The following is a 25931-nucleotide window of genomic DNA, read 5'->3' on the forward strand; positions in this document are numbered from 1 at the left end:
CCACTGAGGACTGTTCCCAGTCTCAGTGCCCTCTCCTCTCCCCAGAGCTACAGGAAGAACATACCTTTAAGCACTCCACTGAGGATACCTTTAACTGAACGCTTCTCAATGCCCTGTTTATGCATTGTCTCCACACCTAGGAAAGACAGTAAATCCAAGAGTTGCAGGAGGCCTGGCCCATGGATTAAAACAACGATCAAATATATATAATAAAATAGTCGTCAAAAGTGGACAAATGAGGGAACAACTATGGATAATACACAATAGTCGAAAGGGAATGTGGGAATGGGCCTGCAGACATTCCTAATAATGTCTCAGCTTTGGTTCAGGAGTCAACCTACACAGGGCTCTTCTTACATTCCCTGCAGAACATCTCATCTTGCTCTAATTATTTTTCATGATAGGGGAATAATCATTATTTTAACCCAAATATTCTTTGTGCCCAGAGTAAGTAGGTAAAGACATTTTTTGGGTGAATACATATTGGCGGAACATTCACTAAATTCACCATGAAATATTTATGCACTGTTGAGGTTTCACAAAAGATGCGTATTGACTGAATCATTGGTCACTGGTCATGGATCTGAATCTCAGTGAGCTTCCCTCTTCCCCGAGGTCCGGAAAATACAAACCTGTGATCTCCTCACTGAGTGTTGCGTATTCAATCTCGAGTGTTGGCAATTCCTCTTGAGTACTGTTATCAAACTGTATCCCGGAAATCATCACCTGACCTATGAAAGACAGTAAATTTCAAGAGCTCAGAAGACATGGTCCAAGAAACAAGAAAAGGAACACAGATGCATGATATAATACCAGTCAAAAGACAACAGGGGAAAGGGCATGGAGACTCTCCTAATATTTTATCAGCCTTGCTCCCACAGGCTACCCCACAAGGGCTGTTTCTTGCTTTCCCAGCAGCTGTTCCCCTCATGGCTCAGATCTTTTCATTACTCTTAATTATATGGGAATAAACATTGTTTGATAAAGAAATACTTTTACTGGCCACAGCAAGTAGGTAGAAAATCACTTTTTCCCCTTAACACACTGTGTTGGAAAATAGACAAATCAGGTCATGACACATGAATAAAGTCTTTCCTTTCATAACTCTTCATCTGTTCTAAGAACTAATGTAACGTGTTTCCCCTGTTCAGATGAGGAAACTCCAGATGACTTCCCCAGGAATAAGCATGTGGGTTGCCTGGTCAAGACATTATACGATGACATCACAAACCATATGATACACTATTGATTGGCTAGGAACTTGACAATACAGAGAACAGGTGAGAGTTTCCAGGTCCAGGGGATTACTTTTACTACTCACCGCTCCCCAAGCCTCACCTGAGCCATCAAATCACAGGGGAGGGTGAGTCTGGGTTTTTTCCTGACACCAAATATGTGGTTTGTCCAACAACCATCCGATTCCCAACACCCAACAGGCTGCCCAGTGTCCATTGACCTTGGATACCATATCTGGGGAGTTAGTGCTGATGCCACAGGTTGAGGTATCAAGTCTGCCCAGACTTCTGATGCCAGCCAAGTGTTCTTGAGTTATCAAGTTTCTGAACAAGTGATTGAAGCTTGAAATTTCCACTCTACCTCCATGCTCAAAAACTCAGTCAAACCAGTTAATAAACTCGGGAAAAGTCTTATTCACTGTTCTCAGAGTAACGTACGGGAAAAAACTCAGAAACACTGAAATGCAGGGAATGTTTTGGCATTGGTGTAGTGGAGTTGGATGGAGCCTCCATGCCTTCCTGAGCAGAGCACCCTCACCTCATGACCGTTTAGCCCCACCTGATAAGCTCTCTGAGCCAATATTTATGGATTTGTATTGAGGTTTCACTCAAGACTCATATGTATTGAATCGTCAGCCAGTGGTGACTGACCGCAGGCTCAGTGCCCTCTTCTCTCCCCAAAGGAGCAGAAAGTCCTAACCTTTAAGTGCTTTCTTGATGATTTCAGCCAATCCTGTTAGTACACTGGCTCCCTTTCCGAAAATCTTGACACCTAGGAAAGACAAACATTTCAGGAATATTGCACCATGGTCCAGGACAACGTATGAAAATAAAACGATAGGAAAATGTAAGACAGAGAAAAGGCACAGAAAATTTTCTAATATTGTACAAGCCTTGGTCCATGAACCAACCACAAGGCCTGGGTTTCATGCTTTCCTGGCAGTTGCTGTTCTCAGTGGTCCAGGTCTGTGTGATTAATTTTTATATAGAGGGATAATTATTACTTATCCCATAAATATTCATTCTTTCTGGCCCTAAGTGAGTAGGTACAGAACTGTTTCATGAAGATTTACTGGCATAAAATGACCAAACATGGCCATGAAATGTGAATAAGCTGTTTATATTTATGACTCGTAATATGTTCCCAGAACTCAGGCAGCACTTATCTGCTGTTCAGATGAGGACTATACATGACTTGCCGGAGGACACAGGGTTTGAGGATGACAGGGTCCGAACAAGATACACCCTGTCACAACCCAGTTGATATACTCTCCTATTCTGCCCCGAACTCTGAAAACACTGATATTGGTAACAGCTTCTGGATGCAGTTTCTCACTTTCATTACTCCCCTGGCCCAGCACTCACCTGAGCTCCCAAAGCACAAGGGAGAGTGAGTTGGGTTTCCTTGACACCAAATATGTGGTGTCTCTCAAAACATCATCCAATTCCCCAAACACCCGTGGGGTATGCAAGAATGCAATTTAATTTGGAGAGGAAATCAGGGGAGGTAACATACATTCTGCATGTTGAGTCTCAGAATTGTCCCAATTTCAGGAGCCAGCCAATGTGCGCCCATTTGTCATTATTTGGCAAAGTGTCTAAAACTGGGAAGTTCCATTAACCCACCTCCATGTTCAATAACTCAGTTAATCTCATGACCAAACTCAGGAAGATGCTCACATCACCACCCTCCCTGTTTTAACAGCCCAGAGGCTCTCTGAATGCCCACATTTGTGGATTCTTCTTGCGGTTTCACTAAACAGGAATTTTGATTGACTCATGGGCCAGTGAGGACTGTTTCCAGTCTCAGTGCCCTTTCCTCTCCCCAGAGCTACAGGAAGAACACAAACCTTTAAGCACGCCGCCGAGGATACCTTTAACCACGGGCAGTACTGCACGCTTCTCAATGCCTTGTTTATGGATTGTCTCCACACCTAGGAAAGACAATAAATCCAAGAGTTACAGGAGGCCTGGTCCATGGACTAAAACAATGATCAAGTATGCATAATAAAATAGTAGTCAACAGTGGACAAATGAGGGATAAAACATAGATAATACGCAATAGTCAAAACAGAACGTGGGATGGGCCTGGAGACTTTCCTAACAATGTCTCAGCTTTGCATCAGGAGTCAACCTACACAGGGTTGTTTCTTACATTCCCTGCAGACATTCATTCCAGCTTGCTCTAATTATTTTTCATGATAGCAGAATATTCATTATTTGACACCTAAATGTTCTTTGTGGCCCAAAGTAAATAGGTAAAGAAATTTTTTTAATTTAAATTTATTTTTTACATGAATGCATATTGGTGTAACATGCACTAAATTCACCATGAAATATTTATGTGCTATTGAGGTTTCAAGAAACAGACGTTTGACTGAATCATTGATCATTGGTCATGGATCTGAATCTCAGTGCCCTTCCCTCTTCCTTATGGTACAGAAAATACAAACCTTCATTCTCCTCACTGAGTGTTGAGTATTCAATCTCAAGTGTTGGCAATTCCTCTTGAGTACTGTTATCAAACTGTATCCCGGAAATCATCACCTGACCTATGAAAGACAGTAAATTTCAAGAGTTCAGAAGACATGGTCCGTGAAACAAGAAAAGGAACACAGATGCATGATATAATACCAGTCAAAAGACAATAGGGGAAAGGGCCTGGAGACTTTCTTTATATTGTATCAGCCTTGCTCCCACAGGCTACCCCAAAGGGCTGTGTTTCTTGCTTTCCCTGCAGCTGCTCCCCACCTGGCTCAGATCTTTTGATTACTCTTAATAATATGGGAATAAACATTGTTTGATAAAGAAATATTTTTACTTGGCCACAGAAAGTATGTAGAGAATGATTTTTTCAGGTTAACACACTGTGTTGGAAAATAGACAAATCAGGTCATGACACATGAATAAAGTCTTTCCTTTCATAACTCTTCATCTGTTCTAAGAACTAATGTAACGTGTTTCCCTGTTCAGATGAGGAAACCCCAGATGACATCCCCAGGAATAAGCATGTGGGTTGCCTGGTCAAGACAATATATGATGACGTCACAACCCATTTGATGCACTATTGATTGGCTAGGAACTCGACAACACAGAGAACGGGTGAGAGTTTCCAGGTCCAGGGATTACTTTCACTACTCACCACTCCCCAAGCCTCACCCTGAGCCATCAAATCACAGGGGAGGGTGAGTCTGGGTTTTTTCCTGACACCAAATATATGGTTTTTCCAACAACCATCCAATTCCCAACACCCAACAGGCCGCCCAGTGTCCATTGACCTTGGATACCATATCTGTGGTGTTAGTGCCAATGCCACAGGTTGAGGTATCGAGACTGCCCAGACTTCAGATGCCAGCCATGTGTTCTCGAGTTGTCATGTTTCTGAACAAGTGACTGAAACTCGAAATTTCCACTCTATCTCAATGCTCAGAAACTCAATCAAACCAGGAACAAACTCAGGAAAACTCTTAATCACTGTTCTCAGAGTAATGTACAGGAAAAAACTCAGAAACACTGAAATGGAGGAGATCTATAGGGCGTGGGTGTAGTGGAGTTGGATGGGCCTCCATGACCTTCTGAGTAGAGCACCCTCAACTCATGACCATTTAGCCCCACCTGATAAGCTCTCTGAGCCAATATTTATGGATTTGTATTGAGGTTTCACTCCAGAGTCATATGTATTGAATCGTCAGCCAGTGGTGACTGACCTCAGGCTCAGTGCCCTCCTCTCTCCCCAGAGGAGCAGAAAGTCCTAACCTTTAAGTGCTTTCTTGACTATTTCAGCCAATCCTGTTAGTATACTGGCTCCCTTTCCGACAATCTTGACACCTATGAAAGACAAACATTTCAGGAATATTGTACCATGAACCAAGACAATATTCACATATGAAAAATAAAACATTAGGAAAAAGTAAGACAAAGTAAAGGCCTGGAGAATTTTCTAATATTGTACAAGCCTTGGTCCCATGAACCAACCACCCAACAGCTGGGTTTCATGCCTTCCCAGCATTTGCTCTTCTCAGTGGTTTAGGTCTGTGTGATTAATTTTTAAACAGAGGGATAATCCTCATTTGATCCATAAATATTCTTTCTTTCTTGCACCAAGTAAGCAGGTATAGAATTTTTTCATGAACATTTCCTGGTATAAAATGACCAAACATGGCCATGAAATGTGAATAAGCTCTTCATATTTATGATTCGTAATAAGTTCCCAGAATTCATCCAGCACTTATCTGCTGTTCAGATGAGGACTATGGATGACTTGCCAGAGGACACATGGCATGAGGGTGACATGATCTAAACAAGATATATCATGACACAACCCACTTGATACACTATCCTATTCTGCCTGGAACGCTGAAAATACCAATAATTGTCAGAGCTTCTGGGTACAGTGCCCCACTTTCATTTCTCCCCTGGACCAGCAATCTCCTGAACTCCCAAAGCACAAGGGAGAGTGAGTTGGGTTTCCTTGACACCAAATATGTGGTATCCTTCGAAACAACATCCAATTCTCCAAACACCCACTGGATGTGCAACAACACAATTTAATTTGGATAGGAAATCAGGGGAGTTAATATACATTCTGCATTTTGATGTCTCAGAACTATCCTCAGTTCAAATGCGAACCATGTGGGTCATTGATCTGAATCTCAGCGCCCATCCTTCTTCCCCGAGGTGCCCAAACTACAAACCTTTATTCTCCTCACTGAGTACTGCATATTCAATCTTAAGTGTTGGCAATTCCTCTTGTGTATGGTTATAGAATTGTATTCTTGAAATCATCACCTCATCTATGAAAGAGTAAATTTCAAGAGTTTCAGGAAGTTTGGTATATGAAACAGGAAAAGGATCAAACATGGATAAGATAATACCAGTCAAAAGACAACAAGGGAAAGGGCCTGGAGACATTCATTATATTGTGAAGCCTTGTTCTCACAGGCTACCCTACAAGGGCTGTGATTTTTGCTTTCCCTGCAGCTGCCCTCCTCCGTGACTCTACATCTTTTTATTACTCTTAATAATATAGGAATAAACCTTTTCCAATGAGAAATATTTTTACTTGGCCACAGCAAGTAGGTAGAGAATATTTTTTCAGATTAACGCATTGTGGTGGGAAGTGGACAAATCTGGTCGTGACACGTGGATAAACTGTTTCTATTCATAACTCATCATCTGTTCTAAGAACTCATGTAACATGATTCCCTGTTCAGATGAGAAAACTGCAGATTACTTGCACCAAGACACACATTCAGGAGGCTTTGTCAGGACATGATACTGTCACATCAATACGCATTTGATACACTATTGCTTGGCTAGGAACTTGACAATACTGACAACTGGTGAGAGTTTCCAGGTCCAGGGTCTTGCTTTCCTAACTCACCTATCCTCAAGCCTCACCTGAGCCATCACATCACCATCGTGGGTGACTCTGGGATTTTTCCTAACACCAAATACACAGTTTTTCCAACAACCATCCAATTCCCAACACCCAACATGCCAAAGTCCACTGACTTCTGATACCATCTGTGAAGTTCGGGCCAATGCCACAGGTTGATGTAGGGAGATGGCCCTAACTTCAGATGCTAGCCATGCCCTCTTGAGTTATCATGTTTCTGACCAAGTAACTGAGACTTTAAATTTCCACAACTCTACCTCCGTGCTCAAAAACTCAATCAAACCAGCAACCAAACTCAGGAAAACTCTTAATCACTGCTGTCAGTGTACATTACAGGAAAAATCTCAGAAACAGTGACTACGAGGAGATCTTTAGTACATGGGAGGAGTGGAGATGGATGCAGCCTCCATGCCTTTCTGAGCAGAGCACCTTCAACTCACGACTGCTTCTTCCCCCCTCATAAGTTCTCTGAGCCAATATACATTGAGTTTCATTGAGGCTTCACTAAGAGTTCAATATGTATTCAATCGTAAGCCAGTGGTGACTGATCTCAGTCTCAGTGCCCTCCTCTCTCCCCAGGGGTTCAGAAAGTCCTAACCTTTCATTGTTTCGTTCAGTATTTTAGCCAATCCTCCTAGTATACTGGCTCCCTTTCCGACAATCTTGGAACCTATGGAAGACAAAAATTTCAAACATTTCAGAATATTGGAACATGAACCAGGACAACATTCACATATGAAAAATAAAATGATAGGAAAAAGTGAGAAAAGGGAAGGCCAGCGGAATTTTCTAATATTGTAAAGTCCTTGGTCCCATGAACCAACCACACAAGGCCTGGGTTTCATGCTTTCCTGGCAGCTGCTCTTCTCAGTGTTCTAGGTCTCTGTGATTAATTTTTAAACAGAGGGATAATCATCACTTGAGCCATAAATATTCTTTCTTTCTGGCCCAACTAAGTAGGTACAGAAATGTTTCATGAACATTTACTGGTGTAAAATGACCAAAAATGGCCATGCAATGTGAATAAGCTGTTTATATTTATGACTGGTATTATATTCCAAGAATTCATGCAGCACTTATCTGCTGTTCAGATGAGGACTGTGGATGACTTGCCAGAGGACACATGGCATGAGGGTGACAGAGTTCGAACAAGATACACCCTGTCACAACCCACTTGATACACTCTCCTATTCTGAAGGGAAGTCTGAAAATACCGATAATTTGTAACAGCTTCTGGGTGCAGTGTCCCACTTTCATTACTCCCCTGGCCCAGCACTCACCTGAGCTCCCAAAGCACAAGGGAGAGTGAGTTGGGTTTCCTTGACACCAAATATGTGGTGTCTCTAGAAACAACATCCAATTCCCCAAACACCCACTGGGTGTGCAACAACGCAATTTAATTCAGATAGAAACTCGAGGGAGTTAATATACATTCTGCATGTTGAGGTCTCAGAAGTGTCCTCACTTCAGATGCCAGCCATGTGGGCCCATCCCTCATGATTTGACAAAGTGTCTAAAACTGGGAAGTTCCATTACCCCACCTCCGTGTTCAATAACTCAGTTAATCTGATGACCAAACTCAGGAAGACCACTCATATAGGGATTGCACCTTGTTATTAAGGATAATTCTAGGCACACCAAAATGAGTAGATGCGCAAGGCAAAGTGGAAATGGAGTTGTGGGGAGCCTCCTTGTCTTAGAGAACACAAGACCCTGACATCACCACCCTCCCTGTTTTAGCAGCCCAGAAGCTCTATGAATGTTCTCTGAATGCCTGAATTCTTCTTGAAGTTTCACTAAACGGGTGTTTTGATTGAATCATTGGCCAGTGAGGACTGTTCCCAGTCTCAGTGCCTTCTCCTCTCACCAGAGGTACAGGAAGAACAAACCTTTAATCACACCACCGAGGATCTTTTTAAACACTTCTCTTACTGAACGCTTCTCAAGGCCATGTTTGTGGCTTGTCTTCATACCTATGAGAGACAGTAAATTCCAAGAGTTTCAGGAGGCCTAGCCATGAACTAAAACAATGATCAAATATGGATAATAAAATAGTCATCAACAGTGGACAAATGAGGGAATAACTATGGATAATACACAATAGTCAAAAGGGAAAGGGCCTGGAGACTTTCCTAACAATGTCTCAGCTTTGGTATCAGGAGTCAGCCTACTCAGGGCTGTTTCTTTCATTCCCTGCAGAACATTCATCCCAGCTTGTTCTAATTATTTTTCATGATAGAGGAATACTCATTATTTGACACCCAAATATTCTTTGTGGCCCACAGTAAGTAGGTAAAGAAATCTTTTGAGATGAATGCATATTGGCAGAACATGCACTAAATTCACCATGGAATATTTATGCACTGTTGAGGTTTCAACAAACAGGCTTATTGATTGAATCATTGGTCATTGATCATTGATCTGAATCTCAGTGCCCTTCCCTCTTTCGCGAGGTTCAGAAACTACAAACCTTCATTCTCCTCACTGAGTGTTGAGTATTCAATCTCGAGTGTTGGCAATTCCTCTGGCGTGTGGTTATCAAACTGTATCCCGGAAATCATCACCTGACCTATGAAAGAGAGTAAATTTCAAGAGTTTCAGGAGGCCTGGTCCGTGAAACAAGAAAAGGAACAAACATGGATAAGAAAATACCAATCAAAAGACAACAAGAAAAGGGCCTGGAGACTTTCTTATATTGTATCAACCTTGTTCCCACAGGCTACCCCACAAGGGCCATGTTACTTGCTTTCCCTGGAGCTGCTCCCCTCGTGGTTCAGATCTTTGATTACTCTTAATAATACAAGAATAACATTATTTGATAAAGAAATATTTTTACTTGGCCACAGCAGGTAGGTAGAGAATTTCTTTTTCAGTTCAACACATTGTGTTGGAAAATGAACAAATCAGGTCATGACACATGAATAAAGTCTTTTCTTTCAGAACTCTTCATCTGTTCTAAGAACTAATGTAACATGTTTCCCCTGTCAGATGAGGAAACTCCAGATGACTTCCCCAGGAATAAGCATGTGGGTTGCCTGGTCAAGACAATATATGATGACGTCACAACACATATGATACACTATTGATTGGCTAGGAACTTGACAACACAGAGAACGGGTGAGAGTTTCCAGGTCTAGGGGATTACTTTCACTACTCACCACTCCCCAAGCCTCACCTGAGCCATCAAATCACAGGGAAGGGTGAGTCTGGGTTGTTTCCTGACACCAAATATGTGGTTTTTCCACAACCATCCATTCCTAACACCCAATGGGCCACCCAGTGTCCATTGACCTTGGATACCATAGCTGTGGAGTTAGTGCCGATGCCACAGGTTGAGGTATCAAGACTGCCCAGACTTCAGTGCCAGCCATGTGTTCTTGAGTTATCATCTTTCTGAACAACTGACTGAAACTCGAAATTTCCACTCTACTTCCATGCTCAGAAACTCAAACAAACCGTGAACAAACTCAGGAAAACTCTTAATCACTGTTCTCAGAGTAACTCAGAAACAGTGAAATGGAGGAGATCTTTAGGGTACGGGTGTAGTGGAGTTGGATGGAGCCTCCATGCCCTTCTGAGCAGAACACCCTCAACTCATGACCATTTAGCCCCACCTGATAAGCTCTCTGAGCCAATATTTATGGATTTTTATTGAGGTTTCACTCAAGACTCATATGTATTGAATCATCAGCCAGTGGTGACTGACCTCAGGCTCAGTGCCCTCTTCTCTCCCCAGAGGAGCAGAAAGTCCTAACCTTTAAGTGCTTTCTTGATGATTTCAGCCAATCCTGTTAGTATACTGGCTCCCTTTCCGAAAATCTTGACACCTAGGAAAGACAAACATTTCAGGAATATTGTACCATGATCCAGGACAATGTTCACATATGAGAAATAAAACGATAGGAAAATGTAAGACAGAGGAAAGGCACAGAAAATTTTCTAATATTGTACAAGCCTTGGTCCATGAACCCACCACAAGGCCTGGGTTTAATGCTTTCCTGGCAGTTGCTGTTCTCAGTGGTCCAGGTCTGTGTGATTAATTTTTAAATAGATGGATAATCATTACTTGCCCCATAAATATTCATTCTTTCTGGCCCCAAGTAAGTAGGTAGAGAACTGTTTCATGAAGATTTACTGGTGTAAAATGACCAAACATGGCCATGAAATGTGAATAAGCTCTTCATATTTATGACTCAAAATATGTTCCCAGAACTCATGCAGCACTTATTAGCTGTTCAGATGAGGACTATACATGACTTGCCGGAGGACACATGGTTTGAGGGTGACAGGGTCCGAACAAGATACACCCTGTCACAACCCAGTTGATATACTCTCCTATTCTGCCCTGAACTCTGAAAACACTGATATTGGTAACAGCTTCTGCGGGCAGTGTCCCACTTTCATTACTCCCCTGGCCCAGCACTCACCTGAGCTCCCAAAGCACAAGGGAGAGTGAGTTGGGTTTCCTTGACACCAAATATGTGGTGTCTCTAGAAACAACATCCAGTTATCCAAACACCCACGGGGTGTGCAACAATGCAATTTAATTCAGAGAAGAAATCGGGGGAGTTAACATACATTCTGCATGTTGAGTCTCAGTATTGTCCCGAGTTCAGGAGCCAACCATGTGTGCCCATTCGTCATTATTTGTCAAAGTGTCTAAAACTGGGAAGTTCCATTAACCCACCCCCAGGTTCAATAACTCAGTTTATCTCATGACCAAACTCAGAAGACACTCACATCACCACCCTCCCTGTTTTAACAGCCCAGAGGCTCTCTGAATCCCCACATTTATGGATTCTTCTTGCAGTTTCACTAAACAGGAATTTTGATTGACTCATGGGCCAGTGAGGACTGTTCCCAGTCTCATGCCCTCTCCTCTCCCCAGAGGTACAGGAAGAACAAACCTTTAAGCACACCACCGAGGATACCTTTAACCACAGGTAGTACTGCACGCTTCTCAATGCCCTGTTTATGGATTGTCTCCACACCTAGGAAAGACAATAAATCCAAGAGTTGCAGGAGGCCTCGTCCATGGACTAAAAACAACGATCAAATATGGATGATAAAATAGTTGTCAACACTGGACAAATGAGGGAACAACTATGGATAATACGCAATAGTCAAAACAGAATGTGGGAATGGGCCTGGAGACTTTCCTAATAATGTCTCAGCTTTGGTATCCAGAGTCAACCTACACAGGGCTGTTTCTTATATTCCCTGCAGGACATTCATCCCAGCTTGCTCTAATTATATTTCATGATAGAATAATGCTCATTATTTGACACCCAAATACTCTTTGTGACCCAAATTCTAGGTAAAGAAATTTAAGATTAATACATCTTGGTGGAACATGCACGAGATTCACCATGAAATATTTATGCACTGTTGAGGTTTCAAGAAAGATACTTATTGAGTGAATCATTGGTCTTTGATCATTGATCTGAATCTCAGTGCCCTTCCCTCTTCCCCAAGGTGCAGACACTACAAACCTTTGATCTCCTCACTGAGTGTTGAGTATTCAATCTCGAGTGTTGGCAATTCCTCTTGTGTATGGTTATCGAATTGTATTCCCAAAATCATCACCTGGCCTATGAAAGAGAGTAAGTTTCAGAAGTAAATTTTCAGCCTGGTCCAGTATTATCTTAATAATACTGGAATAAACATTATTTGACAGAGGAATATAATTATTTGGCCACAGCAAGTATGTAGAGAACTTTTTTTTCAGATTAACACATTGTGGTGGGAAATGGACAAATCTGTTCGTGACACATGAATAAAGTCTTTCCTTTCATAACTAGTCATCTGTTCTAAGAACTCATGTAACATGTTTCCCCTGTCAGGTGAGGAAACTGCTGATGACTTGCCCAGGAATAAGCATGTGGGTTGCCTGGTCAAGACATTATACGATAATGTCACAACCCATATAGTACACTATTGATTGGCTAGGAACTTGACAATACAGAGAACTCGGGAGAGTTTCCAGGTCCTGGGTCTTACTTTCACTACTCACCTCTCCCCCAGCCTCACCTGAGCCCTCACATCATAGGAGAGGGTGAGTCTGGGTTTTTTCCTGACACCAAATACATGTTTTTTCCACCAACCACCCAATTCCCAACACCCAGTTGGCTGCCCACTCTCAATTGATTTCTGATACCACATCTGTGGAGTTAGTGCTGATGACACAGTTTGGGATAGGAAGACTGCCTTAACTTCAGATGCCCACCATGTCTTCTCAAATTATCATCTTCCTGAACAAGTGACTTAAACCTGAAATTTCCATGATTTCACCTCTATGCTTAAAATAACTCAATCGAACCAGTCCCCATTCTCAGGAAAACTCTTAATCACCTTTCTCAGATTAATGTCCAGGAAAAATCTCGGAAACAGTGAAATGGAGGAGATCTTTATGGCACAGGAGGAATGGGGTTGGACAGAGTGTCTGTGTCCTCCTGAGCAGAGCACCGTCACCTCACAACCATTTCCTCCCACCTCATAAGCTCACTGAGCCAATATTTATGGCTTTATATGAAGTTCCAGTCAATAGTCATATGTGTTGAATCGTCAGCCAGTGGTGACTGACCTCAGGCTCAGTGCCCTCCTCTCTCCCCAGAGAAGCAGAAAGTCCTAACCTTTAAGTGCTTTCTTGACTATTTCAGCCAATCCTGTCAGTATACTGGCTCCATTTCCAATAATCTTAGTACCTGTGAAAGACGGAGATTTCAAAATTTTCAGGAATATTGGACTATGAACGAGGACAACATTCAAATATGAACAATAAAACGATATTCAAATGGGACAAAGAAAAAGGCCTGGAGAATTGTCTAATATTGTACAAGCCTTGGCCCCATGAGCCAACCACACAAAGGGTGGGTTTTATGCTTTCCCAACATTTCCTCATCTGGGTGGTCCAGGTCTGTGTGATTAAATTTTAAATAGAGGGATAATTATTACTTGGCCCATAAATATTTTTTCTTTCGGCCCCTAGTAAGCAGGTAGAGAAATCGTTCATGAACATATCCTAGTGTAAAATGACCAAGCATGGTCATGAAATGTGAATTAGCTGTTTATATTTATGACTTGTAATATTTTCCAAGAACTCATGCAGCACTTATCTGCTGTTCAGATGAGGACTATGGCTGACCTGCTGGAGGACACATGGCATGAGGGTGACAGGGTCTGACAAGATACAACCCAACTGATACACTATCCTATTCTGCCAGGAACTCTGAAAATACCGGTAACCGGTGACAGCTTCTGGGTGCAGTGTCCCACTTTCATTACTCCCCTGGCCCAGCACTCACTTGAGCTCCCAAAGCACAAGGGAGAGTGAGTTGGGTTTCCTTGACACCAAATATGTGGTGTCTCTAGAAACAACATCCAATTCCCCAAACACCCACTGGGTGTGCAACAACGCAATTTAATTCGGATAGGAAATCGGGGGAGTTAACGTACATTCTGCATGTTGAGGTCTCAGAAGTGTCCTCACTTCAGATACCAGCCATGTGGGCCCATCCCTCATGATTTGACAAAGTGTCTAAAACTGGGAAGTTCTGTTACCCCACCTCCAAGTTCAATAACTCAGTTAATCTGATGACCAAACTCAGGAAGACTATTCACATAGCGGTCACACCTTGTTATTAAGGATAATTCTAGGCACACCAAAATGAGTAGATGTGCAAGGCAAAGTGGAAGTGGAGTTGTGGGGAGCCTCCATGTCCTAGAGAATACAGGGCCCTCACATCACCACCCTCCCTGTTTTAACACCCCAGAAGCTCTCTGAATACCCGCATTTATGGATTCTTCTTGAGGTTTCATCAAATAGGTATTTTGCTTAAATCATTGGCCAGTGGGGACTGTTCCCAATCTCAGTGCCCTGTCCTTTCCCCAGAAGTGCAGAAAGCTCAAACCTGTAATCACACTGCCAAGGACACTTTTAACCACATTTACTACTGAACGCTTCTCAAGTTCCCGTGTGTGGTTTGTCTCCAGACCTATGAAAGACAGTAAATTCCAAGAGTTTTAGGATGCCTGGTTTATGAACTAAAACAAGGATCAAATATGGATAATAAAATAGTAGTCAACAATGTACAAAGGAGGGAAAACATATGGATAATACACAATAGTCAAAAGGGAACATGGGAAAGGGCCTGGAGACTTTCCTAATAATGTCTCAGCTTTAGTATCAGGAGTCAACCTTCAACTGGTTGTTTCTTACATTTCCTGCAGACAATTCATCCCAGGTCTTTCTGATTATTTTTCAGATAGAGGAATACTCATTATCTGACACATAAATATTCTTTGTTTCCCAAACTAAATAGTTAAAGAAATTTTTTTAGAGTAACACATCTTGGCAGACCATGCACAAAATTCACCATGAAATGTAATTCAATTTTTATTTTAATTAATTAAAATAAATAATTTAATGAATTAAATGTAATTCAATTTTTATTTTAATTAAATATTTAATTTAATTAATTAATTTAATTAATTGTTTTAATAAATTAATTATTTAATTAAATTAAAATTAATTAAATTTTAATTTAATCTTTTCAAAAAGCCATGTAACATGTATCCCCTGTTCTGGTGAGAAAATTGCAGATGACTTGCCCCAGGACATGGCATGTGTGTTTCAGGGCCAGGACAAGATTCTGGCATGTTACAACCTATTTGATACAGTCCTTGATTATCCCAGGAACTCTGAAAATACAGATAACTGGAAACAATTTATGGGTGCAATATGTACTTCCATTGCTCCCCCTCTTTGAAGCATCACCTGAACCGCCAGTCACAGGGGAGAGTGATTCTGGGTTTTTCCCTCACACCAAATATGTGGTGTCTCTACCAACAGCAGCCAATTCCCCAAACACCCACTGGGTGTTCAACAAGTCCATTTACTTCTGATGGGAATCGATGGAGTTACTGCAGATTCTGAAGGTTGGGGGCTCAAGACTGTCCTCAGTTCAGATGCCAGCCATGAGATCCTGAGTCAATCATGCTTGTGACCAAATAACTAAAATGGAGGGGCAGGCAAGTCTATGACCCCAACTTCAAATTCAACAACTCAACAGAACCGGTGGCTGAACTTCGGGAAACCATTGCTTACTATTCGCAGATTAATGTACAAAATATAACTTGAAGCAGCAAAATGGAAGAGATGTGCAGGGCAAAGGGAGAGGGAGATGTCCCCAGCCTCTGTGCCCTAGTGAGCACAGCACCCTCACTTCAACTTCCTATATTCGCCAACCCACAAGCTCTCTGAGCCCAGTTCTTATGTATTTCTCCCTAGGGTTCACTAAGCAGGCATGTTGGTTGGATTATCAGCCACTGTGATTGATCTCACTCTCAGTTTCCTCCCTTCTCCTCAGAGGTGCTGGAGTGGCAGCTGTTGAAAACTGTAAACATTAAAAGGGTGCTTGTGGTTTCTTGGACACAAACCACACCTCAAGGTTACCTTGAGCTGCCTTTTGTTACTCATCTCATAACATCTAAAGTAAGGAAACCTCAAGAGTTTTAGGAGACCTGGGCCATTAGCTAAGAGATGGTTCAAATTTTAAGCTTTTTATTACTATACAGGGTTTCCCTGGTGGCTCAGCTGGTAAAGAATCCACCAGCAATGCGGGAGACCTGGGTTCAATCCCTGTGTTTGAAAGATCCCCTATAGAAGGCAAAGGGATCCCATTCCAGTATTCTGGCCTGGAGAATTCCATGGATGATAGAGTTCATGGGGTCTCAAAGAGTTGGACACGGCTGAACAACTTTCACTTTACTTACTTTTATTACTGCACTACAGCGAGGTTCACAGACATAGCAGGGAACAAGAATAGAGATTCTCAGAAATGGGGCCCCTGATCTGGCAGAATTTTGAGACACATATATAGATATAGATATAGATAGATAGATGGATATAAAATTCTAATAAATACAAAAGTTTAATAAATATCCTCATGAGAGTCATGATGTCAGTGGAGTTAAAAGTCTGCAACTAAAGACTTCCCTGGTAGTCCAATAGAAAAGAATCCACATGCTAATGCACACGACTTGGGTTCTATCCCTTGTTGTGAAGATTCCATTTGCCTTGCGGCAACTAAGAAGGTGAACTGCAACTACTGAGCCCAGATGCCTAGAGCCCCTGATCTGCAACAAGAGAAGCCACCGCAATGAGATTCCACACTCTGCAACCAGAGAGAAGACTCCGGAACTAGAGAATACTCTTGAATAGGGAGGAAGACCAGTGCTGCCAAAACCAAAGAAACAAACAAAAATCCTGGCCAGCATGACAGAGAAATCCAAAGACGGTTGGCAACACCCAATCCACACCTGCCCCACCCACTTTCATGGACTTCCATTGTTTTCCCGAAAGCTGTAGAAGAGAGGTGAGGCCGGACCTACCTTCATCCTGGATATGGTGTATATTCAGTGGGGTGCTGTCCACCAGGATAACCAGGAGGATGAGAAGGGCTGTGGAGAGGCAGAGCCGTCTCATCTTGGTAGCCTTCCAGGAGGGCTCCTGAGGATGCTGAGGACAGACTGAGCTTTTAATATGCTGGCTGAGGGGTGGGATCAGGTGATGAGGAGGTGGGTGGGCAAGGGGAGGAGCTGTTTATTGCGTAATCTCCCTACCTAACCATGCCTCCTGCTTCTGTCTGCAGGGGTCAAATATCCAGTAGGAACAATTCTCAGACTTGATGATGCCTGTGGGTCTCATGTGAACACAGATTGTGATCAGACAGATGGAGGGATCATCCCAGCCCCTAGAGCAGTGCCTGGCATGTGATGGATGATAAGTAAGTGGTTGAGAGTAGATCAGAAGACAGATAAGTGACTAGCAATGTGTTAGCCCAGGTTCTCCATTTCAGCCTTCTGCATGAGTCATCTCACCTGGATCTCAATGCCCTGACCCCCATCACCTACCTCAGATGACAGGTGTGATACAGGTCACCTTCCTACAACCATTGCCACAACTTCTCCCGTGAATGGACACATGCACTTTACCAGGCATTTGTCCAGGCAGGAACTTAGCTGGTGAAGGTGAAGTCAACCTGGGCTCTAACCCTGTTTATGCATCAAAAAACGAATAAGGGGAGAGACTGAGGAGAAGCAGGGAGCTGATCATGTATTCACAGCATGACCCACAGTTGTCCCTCATCTGGTTTCATCAACTAAATAGTTAAAAAGCTAAGATCATGGAATCTGCCATTATTTCATGGCAAATAGAAGGGGAAAAGGTGTAAGTAGTGACAGATTTACCCTAATTAGGCTCTAAAATCACTGTGGTTGGTGACTGCAGGTGTGAAATCAGAAGAAGATTGCCTCTTTTTAGCAAAGCTATGACAAACCTAGACAGTGTGTTGAAAAGTAGAGACATCACTCTGCCAAAAAGTTCCATATAGTCAAGTCTATGGTCTTCTCATTGGTCACATATGCTTGTGAGATCTGGACCAGAAAGAAGGCAGAGTGCCAAAGAATTGATGCTTTGGAACTGTGGTGCTGGAGAACACTCCTGAGGTCCCTTAGACAGCAACAAGATCAAACTAGTCAATCTTAAGGGAAATGAACCCTGAATACTCATTGGAAGGTCTGATGGTGAAGCTGAAGCTCCAGTATTTTGATCATCTGATGTGAACAGCCAACTCATTGGAAAAGTCCTTGATGCTGGAAAAGATTGAGGGCAGAAGGAGAAGAGGGTGTCAGAAGAAGAGATTACTGGATGGCATCACCGATGCAATGGACATGAACTTGGGCAAACTTGGGTGGTGGTGAGAGACAGGGAGGCCTGGTGTGCTGCTCTCCATGGGGTCGCAAAGAGTGAGACACACCTGTGTGACTGAACAACAGCAATAATGTGGTATTACTATCACTATTATCATATCTGACATTCAGTAAATGGTTACTCTGCTAACATTTGAACAAAGCATTTAACAAATACATCTCTTTCACTCTCATCACGATCCTTTGAGATTGATAGAGAAAGAGAAAAGCAACCTCTGAGTTCCAAGACCTGAGCTGGTACCACCAACAGCCCTTCTGTTCTCTTGCTCAACATAAACATTTTACGAAGCTTCAACATCAGATGAGACCATACTGAATTGGTGAAAGTTGGATAATCATGCTTGAGCACTGAGCAAAAGAGCTACATTACACAAATCACCAATATGATCAAACATCTTATCTTGTGTGAGTGTTATTTCTTGGCCAGGTACAGATCAAACCTCGATCTAGTCTTTCCTTCTTGAAGTTAAGATTAAGATACTCAGAGAACTACTCCATTTCCTAGACATCATCCATCCAGACAAAGCCAGCTTTCTGAAACCCTCCCCAAATTCAACTCACAGAAGCCCATGTCTTTTAATTTCTGTGGACGAGGGAAAGCAGGGAGCTGAACCTGTACCAACAGTCACCCCTCATCTGGTTTCACCAATAGGAAAGAGCTGTCTGCCTGAGTGGACATCAGGGGACCTCGGAAGACCACCAATAGCCACCCCCTTCCTCCTGCTCTCTCCCTCAGTGGTAACAGGGACATAGGACCTCGGTTTGGGTACCAGCTCTGCATTTTCCTAACATTGTGCCTGAGGGTTTAAGCCTCTCAGAACCCCGTGTCTTCAGGTGTTACCTGAGATCCATGTGGCACACTCATGTGGTTGCCATGGAAGCAATGGATGCAACAGACATATATTCCTTCTCCCTAGAAGTCAAAATCTTTGTAGTAGTAACAATAACAGTAATGAGTAATTACTCTAATTAAAATTTAAATTCTTCATTGTAGCAGGCATTATCCTAGACACATGAAACATAAAATTCATCTAATCCTAAGAAATCTTTAAAGAAAAGGGGAGAAACTGTTGACATATCTGCGTGTTACTGAGGAGGTACCTGAGATAACAAGAAATAAAGTAATTTGCTTAGATCATAGCTTGTAGAGAGAGGATTTGGGCCCAGCGATCTGACTTAGAGTCTGTGCACATGCATTCTGCTGCAATGCAAGCTGTAAATTAGAGTGCACACACGTCACACCCACCATCCCTTCACTCACTCTAGTTTATTGCTTGTAGTTACAAACATAGAGCACCATTGAGAATGGCAGGAGCTCTCAATACCAAGCTGGCTTAGTACACGTGCACCAGGAGTGGGCGACTCACAAAAGAAGCCGCTGTGAATGGAGAGTCCCTCTCTCCTGAGACATTCCATGTGCATGATTTCATTTAGCCTCATGTGAATCCTACAATATCTGGGATTCTCATACCACAGTGTCAAGCAGAAAGGAGAGGCTCAGATAGGTAAAGCCACTTGCTCAGGACACACAACCCGCGGATAGTACAACAAGGATTCACATTCAGGAGGCGCTCTGGCCCTGCCCCTCTTCCTGCCTCAGTGTCTGCATCTGAGACCACAGAGTGGCTGAGACTCTCCCCAAAAGAAACTCCTCTTTTGTCTCCTCTCCTCTCTCATTGGTATGTCTTTTTCTCCCATTGTCCTCCTTACTCTGGTCAAAATTAGACGCCCCCAGTTCTGCAAGCCCCCTGATGGGCCAGTTCTGACTCCACCTCCATGCTCCCTGCTCATGTAAGTGTAGTCTCTAATTAGAAACCTGCAGGCAGCCCTCTTTAGAGAAATTGCAGGACAGGAACAAACAGTGGATGTACACTGGATGAAGACAAGTGATGCCAACCCTCTGGGACCCCAGGTCATATCTCTGCTTCTGTTCCTCAGTATCTCCATCTGAATAATGGGAATCTTCAATTCCATGCTATCTAAGGCCACATCTTCAAATGGATGGAATGCACCGGGGCAGAGATAAGATTTTAGATATTTCAGATGCTGTGCCGTCGGAGAGGTACTTTCACATCTGAGTAATGGGTGATTGTTTTCTTAATACATGACACAGAGGACCTGACTTTTTAAGCCCCATGGTATATTTTTTTGAAATTATGTCTGAGATTAAAAGGGAGCGTAAACTAGAGGTTACACGTCTGGCTAGACTATATGTAATATAAGTTCACAGAGGTGATTTTACAATTTTAGGCATTTATAAGACTTCACAATGGGAGATTTAATTTTAAAAATTTCTGTCAGTGCAGGACAAGTAACCCAATTGGCATTACAGTCCTGGTATTTAATAAGGACTGTGGGTCTCGATGTGAGTGAGCATCAGAATCCCTTAACCATTTGGCTAAACACAGATTTGAGATCTTCACCCCCAGACTTTGGATTCAGTAGCACATGGTGGGACCTGAGTAGCTGCATCAACAAGGTTTCCAAGGCACTGAGGGTGCTGCTTAAGGGACCACACTTTCAAAACCCTGAACTAAGCTAAAAGAGTGGCTCTCTTTTCAGGAGGGGCACATTCTCTCCAGTTTCAATCATCCCCAGCGTTTCTTATGATCCACCTGCCTCCACCCGACTCCAAATACTTAAATGCACATTACTCACTTGTCCTGGAGGGCATTTAAAATTGTGACCTGTGAGGTGGGTTCATGGTAAATGTTGATAAAAAGATAGCTTGCTCTTCTTTAACAATCTTATCAATTAACCATCATTATTCCTTTTTCAGAGATGAAGATACCGAACTACAGCTATGGAAAAATAACTTTCTGGAAGACAAACAGCTGAAAATCAGGAGAAAGACATTTGGCTGTTTGTCAAGTGTCACCAGATATTTTAAAATCACTAACAAACAAACATATGAACACCACCCAGGCAAATCTATTTGGTATTAACACAGATGATGTATCAAAGATTTTGGGCATGACTTCATGAATGTCACATCATACTCGCAAGAATATCAGGTGGTCCCAGCCTCTCTGGCAGCATCCAGGCAGCCACGTTCCCAAGGCTTTCAAAGTGCTGGTGGGGTGGAGGATGAAGGTGAGGATGCAGTGATGGAGAAGATTACAGCAAGAATCAGGAATTCAGATTTCAGGCTCCACGTTCACTCCAGACTGGAGGAGCTTTTCTCCTGCATTGTTTCCATCTGTACTTTAATATTCATGGACTGTACCCTTTGTGCCTGGAGCTGTGCAAAGTTCTAGGGATAAAGGGAAGATTTGCTCTCATGGTGCTTAGAGCCAACTAATTGAGACAGAAGAAAAGCAAGTACTCATATGGGAGAGAGGAAAGAGGCAGATTTCAGCCGAGGAAGGTTTAGTTGAGAAGCAAGAAGGAAAGGCTGAATAATGTCACAAGCAGTCAGAGCTCAGCCCTGACCGGGTGCTCCTTGGACTTCAGTTTCTCAGGGTAGACCAGTTTCCATGACCTCTGCAAAAGAGAGGAACTTGCAGATTGAATCTCTGAAGCCCCAAACCTGGACCCTGTGTACCTGGATAGGACCTAGGCCTTCCTAAAAATGAGCAACAACAGTCCTCTAAGGATCACAATGACCACCAAGAAGGAAGTGAATTTTTGAAGCCAAGGCGGGGGACTCAGTAGCACTACTGACCTGCTCTGGAGGTAGCTGACTTACCATGACAGTGCTTCTAGGGCTGACTTTTGCCAAGCTGGTCCCTGGAGGACTTGCTCAGCCCATAACTTCTGAGGACACTGCATCCACTTCTCCTGGGAGGTAGCGAAGAAAATAGTCGCTGTGGGCAGTTGTGAGGAGTGTGTACCCTCCTGAGCTCCACCTTTTCCCCTAGCCCTTGCCCTCTCCCCATGCCCTGCCTGCTGTCTTACTCAGGATAGGATATCACCTTCTGGGGCCTTAACACAGCCTGGCCCCCATTGTAGTCTTTGATTTTAACAGTTTAGCTACCATATACAAAGGTCTCTTAAAACCTGGACTTGGCAATGTAGACGTGTCTGCTTATTTTGGCCTTGTAGGGACCTATGTACAGTAGTTCCAGACAGATGTCAGGCCACGGGGCTGTAGGAATGGGAGGATCTCCATAAAATAGGACAATGTTCATTATAGCTGGGTCTAAAAGGTGAACAACAGAAAATATCAGTTTGTTTGCACTGAGAGTGGTAGGGATGCAGGGGTGTGAAAACTCAGAGGGATGGGTTGAGGAGGGAGATGGGAGCGGGTTCAGGATGGTGGCAGGGGGGACACATGCACATTCATGGCTGATTCTTGTCAATGTATGGCAAAAGTTACCACAATATTGTAAAGTTAATTAGCCTCCAATTAAAATAAATTAATTTTAAAAATTAAAGAAAATACCAGTTTGCTTCCAATAGAGAGTGGTAGGGGTGCAGGGCTGTGAATGTGAAAAGGCCCTTTCATATCCTGCTTTGTAGGACATTATTACTAATGTTGTTAGGATTCAGATAAACAGGGTAATATTGTAAATATTTACATATCATTACTGAATATTTATATATGAATTGGCATGTTGCCAATGATTAGCTGCAAATAGAACAAGAATAAAGGATACATATTAAGGATATTCTCCATATGTTGATCAAGACTGGAGCTAGACAATGGTCCACGAGTTTATAACCACTCATGAGTTTACTGGTCACTCTCCATACTACAGTCACAAGCATCCTGTTTCAAAGTGAATCATATTCCATGGCTCCAATGACCAGTCCCTCAGTGACCCCCTAGCTTTCTGAGAGTCATATTCTGATTCTTAAAATTCTACACGCCTCTTCATGACTTGTCCCCAGGCCCTCTGTTTCATCTCGTCCACTCCCCTGCCCCTCAACCCTCTCAGCCTCAGCCACTCTGGTCCTGGCTGCTGCTCAAACTTTCAGGCACTTTTTTGGAAGGAGCTGATCAAAACCTCCTCATCACAGAGCCTTTCTCTGATGCTTGCCAGCCACCTTTACCCCCATCACTCTCTTTCTTCACAACACTCATCATAACCTGGCATAGGATTTTCCCCATTCTTTACTGTGTGTTTCCCTCCATTATTGTGTGCATATTATTTTCCTATATTTTGTTTAGAGTTGTTTCCCTACCGAAAAAACTATGGTCTCAGAATCAAAAAGAAAATTTTGATAAGTATTTCTCAAGTAAATGACTCTCCTGTTTTGGACTCATGCCAAGTGTATCATCATTGAAGAGAGTGGATAGAGTAAAAATCCTATTAATCTCTATGATAATGAGGCATATATATATATATATATATATATATGTACGAGTGCAACAGTCATGTATATCATTATAGAAAATTAAAATATACTCTGATAGAACAGCAAGGGGAAGGGCATTCGGCCTTGACTAACATCCTATCAGCCTGGGGAAAGCAATTTTGGCCCCAAGAGCAAACTCAACAAAGTATGGCATTTCTTGCTCTGCCTGAAGTTGCCTCTGAAGAGAAGACCCTCAGCTGTCATGCAACTCTCTGATTAATTTCATCACAGGGATATGATCATTATTTGACACATATGGCTTTTTTTTTTTTCGATATGTCATGGAGAAAAATAGGTCGACAAGACTTTCAGATGAAAATTTTTGCTGGAAAATGGACACAACTGATCACAAAGGTGTAAATTCTTTGTCCTCATGACTGGTAATCCTTCTAAAAATCTGTAAAACATGGTGCCCCTGCTCTCATGAAAGAGCTGCAGATGGGACTATCCCAGGACATACAGCATGTAGGTGGCAGAATGAGGACAAGACGCAATCTGTTAAAACCCATTTAATCAAGTCCCTGATTCTGTCGGCAATTCTGAAAATGCAGAGAACTACTGAGGGGTTCTAAATGCTCTGTTCAGCACATTATAGTCCCCTTACCCCGGATCTCACCTGAGACACAAATGGAAGAAAACAGTGAGTCTGACAGGTTTTGTCCCTGACAACAAACATGTGGGGTCTCTGCCAACAGAACCCAGTTCCCCCACACCCACTGGGCATCCAGCAGTCTATTCACTTTTGACACTAAATCTGCAGAGGTGACCCAGACCCCACATGGTGAGGGCTCCATCCTTGAGGACAGCCCACACTTCCAAGTATTGATCACAAGCCTTGGGGTCACTTACACGTGTGGCCAACTGACTGTTAATTCAGATATTGTTTGACCCAACTCCCATGCTGAACAAGTTATCAGGATCGCTCACAGAAATGGGGACCTTTACTTATGGTCCCCTCTTATATAAAGTCCGCACTGAATAAAATAAAACTCCAAGACAGCAAAAGGGATGAGAAATATAAGGCAAAGAGGAAGAAGGAAATTCTGAGCGTCCATGCCATCTCAAGACACTCCTCCCTTAAACCATTGATGTTATTACCCCTCTTAAAGTCTCTGAATGCAGTGTTCAAGGGTTTTAATTGACAGTTTGAAGTGGTCAGTTTGACTAAATCTTTGGCCATTTCTCGATGGAACTCAGTATCCATTCTCTCTCCCCCAGAAGACCGGGGACTGAAAATTCAAACCTTCTAATCATATGATGGCATATTCTGGAGTCCAGGTGTGCATAGATACTATCTAAGGTCTGATCCTTCACAGATTTCAGTACTTAGAGAAAGACAATAAATTTCAAGAGTTTCCGGATTCCTGGGGCATAAACCAGGATAAGGATCCTGGGTATTTTAACTATCCTAAATGGCATTTAGAGACAAGGTAGAGACTAGAAATAGACAGTCTCAGAGATGAAATTCATGATTTTGTAAAATGAGGTGGGATAATTTTATTAAAAGCAGAACACATATTGATACTTTTTGAGAGTCAAAAAATGTACTGTAGTTCAACTGCTCACTTCCCAGAAGAAATCCAGAGAGGGCTGGCAGCATCCTCCATACCCGTATTCCCACCCCTTCCATGCACTCACCTTCTTTCCCTCCAGTCTGTAGAGGAGAGGTGACCTGGGACATACCCCAGACCTGGTTGCTAGTTTCATTCCCTGGAATGCTGGCCAGAATGGTGCCCAGGGAAAATGAGCAAAGCTTCAGAGAAGCAGATTCTGCTCATGTTTGTGACCTTGCAGAAGGGCATCTATGGAAAGACAGATGTTCACAGATCTGTTTACACCCCAGCAGATGGGTAAGAACAGATGAGAAGGAGGGAAGTGAGGAAATAGAGGATTTGGGGTCAGTCATGTACAACATGTAATCTCTCCACATTCCATTGTCCTGTTTCTCCCTATGCTTGTGTGTTTGCTCAATCACTTCATCTTGTCTGACTCTTTGACACCCCATGGACTGCAGCTCACCAGGCTCCTCTGTCCTGCTTGTCTGCTCAGGGCAAATGAACAGTGACTTCAGTCTTCAAATTTGACTCTCTCTGTGGTCTCATGAAAACACAGAATGTGAATCTACAGGTGAAATTTTGTCCAATATGGTCCTCAAGAAGCATCCCAGCACCGAGAGCACTGCATGGCCTGTGAAAGATGGTCTGTGGGTGAATGAGAGCAAATCA

General features: G+C 42.8%; 1 protein-coding gene across 1 annotated transcript in view; it reads right to left on the reverse strand.

Moving 5' to 3' along the window:
- The window catches only part of LOC113902867 (trophoblast Kunitz domain protein 1-like), a 28590-nt gene extending 11471 nt beyond the window's left edge, over positions 1–17119 (reverse strand). The window contains 12 exon segments of the mRNA XM_027558210.1: positions 1979–2007; positions 3086–3115; positions 3117–3169; positions 5930–6028; positions 7232–7303; positions 8523–8606; positions 9104–9202; positions 10389–10460; positions 11541–11624; positions 12126–12224; positions 13266–13337; positions 17026–17119. Of these exon segments, the coding sequence (XP_027414011.1) occupies positions 1979–2007; positions 3086–3115; positions 3117–3169; positions 5930–6028; positions 7232–7303; positions 8523–8606; positions 9104–9202; positions 10389–10460; positions 11541–11624; positions 12126–12224; positions 13266–13337; positions 17026–17119 (887 nt within the window).
- Between the last annotated feature and the right edge of the window lie 8812 nt (positions 17120–25931).

This window comes from Bos indicus x Bos taurus, chromosome 13, assembly GCF_003369695.1.
Source record: "Bos indicus x Bos taurus breed Angus x Brahman F1 hybrid chromosome 13, Bos_hybrid_MaternalHap_v2.0, whole genome shotgun sequence".
In the NCBI taxonomy this organism is placed as follows: Eukaryota; Metazoa; Chordata; class Mammalia; order Artiodactyla; family Bovidae; genus Bos; species Bos indicus x Bos taurus.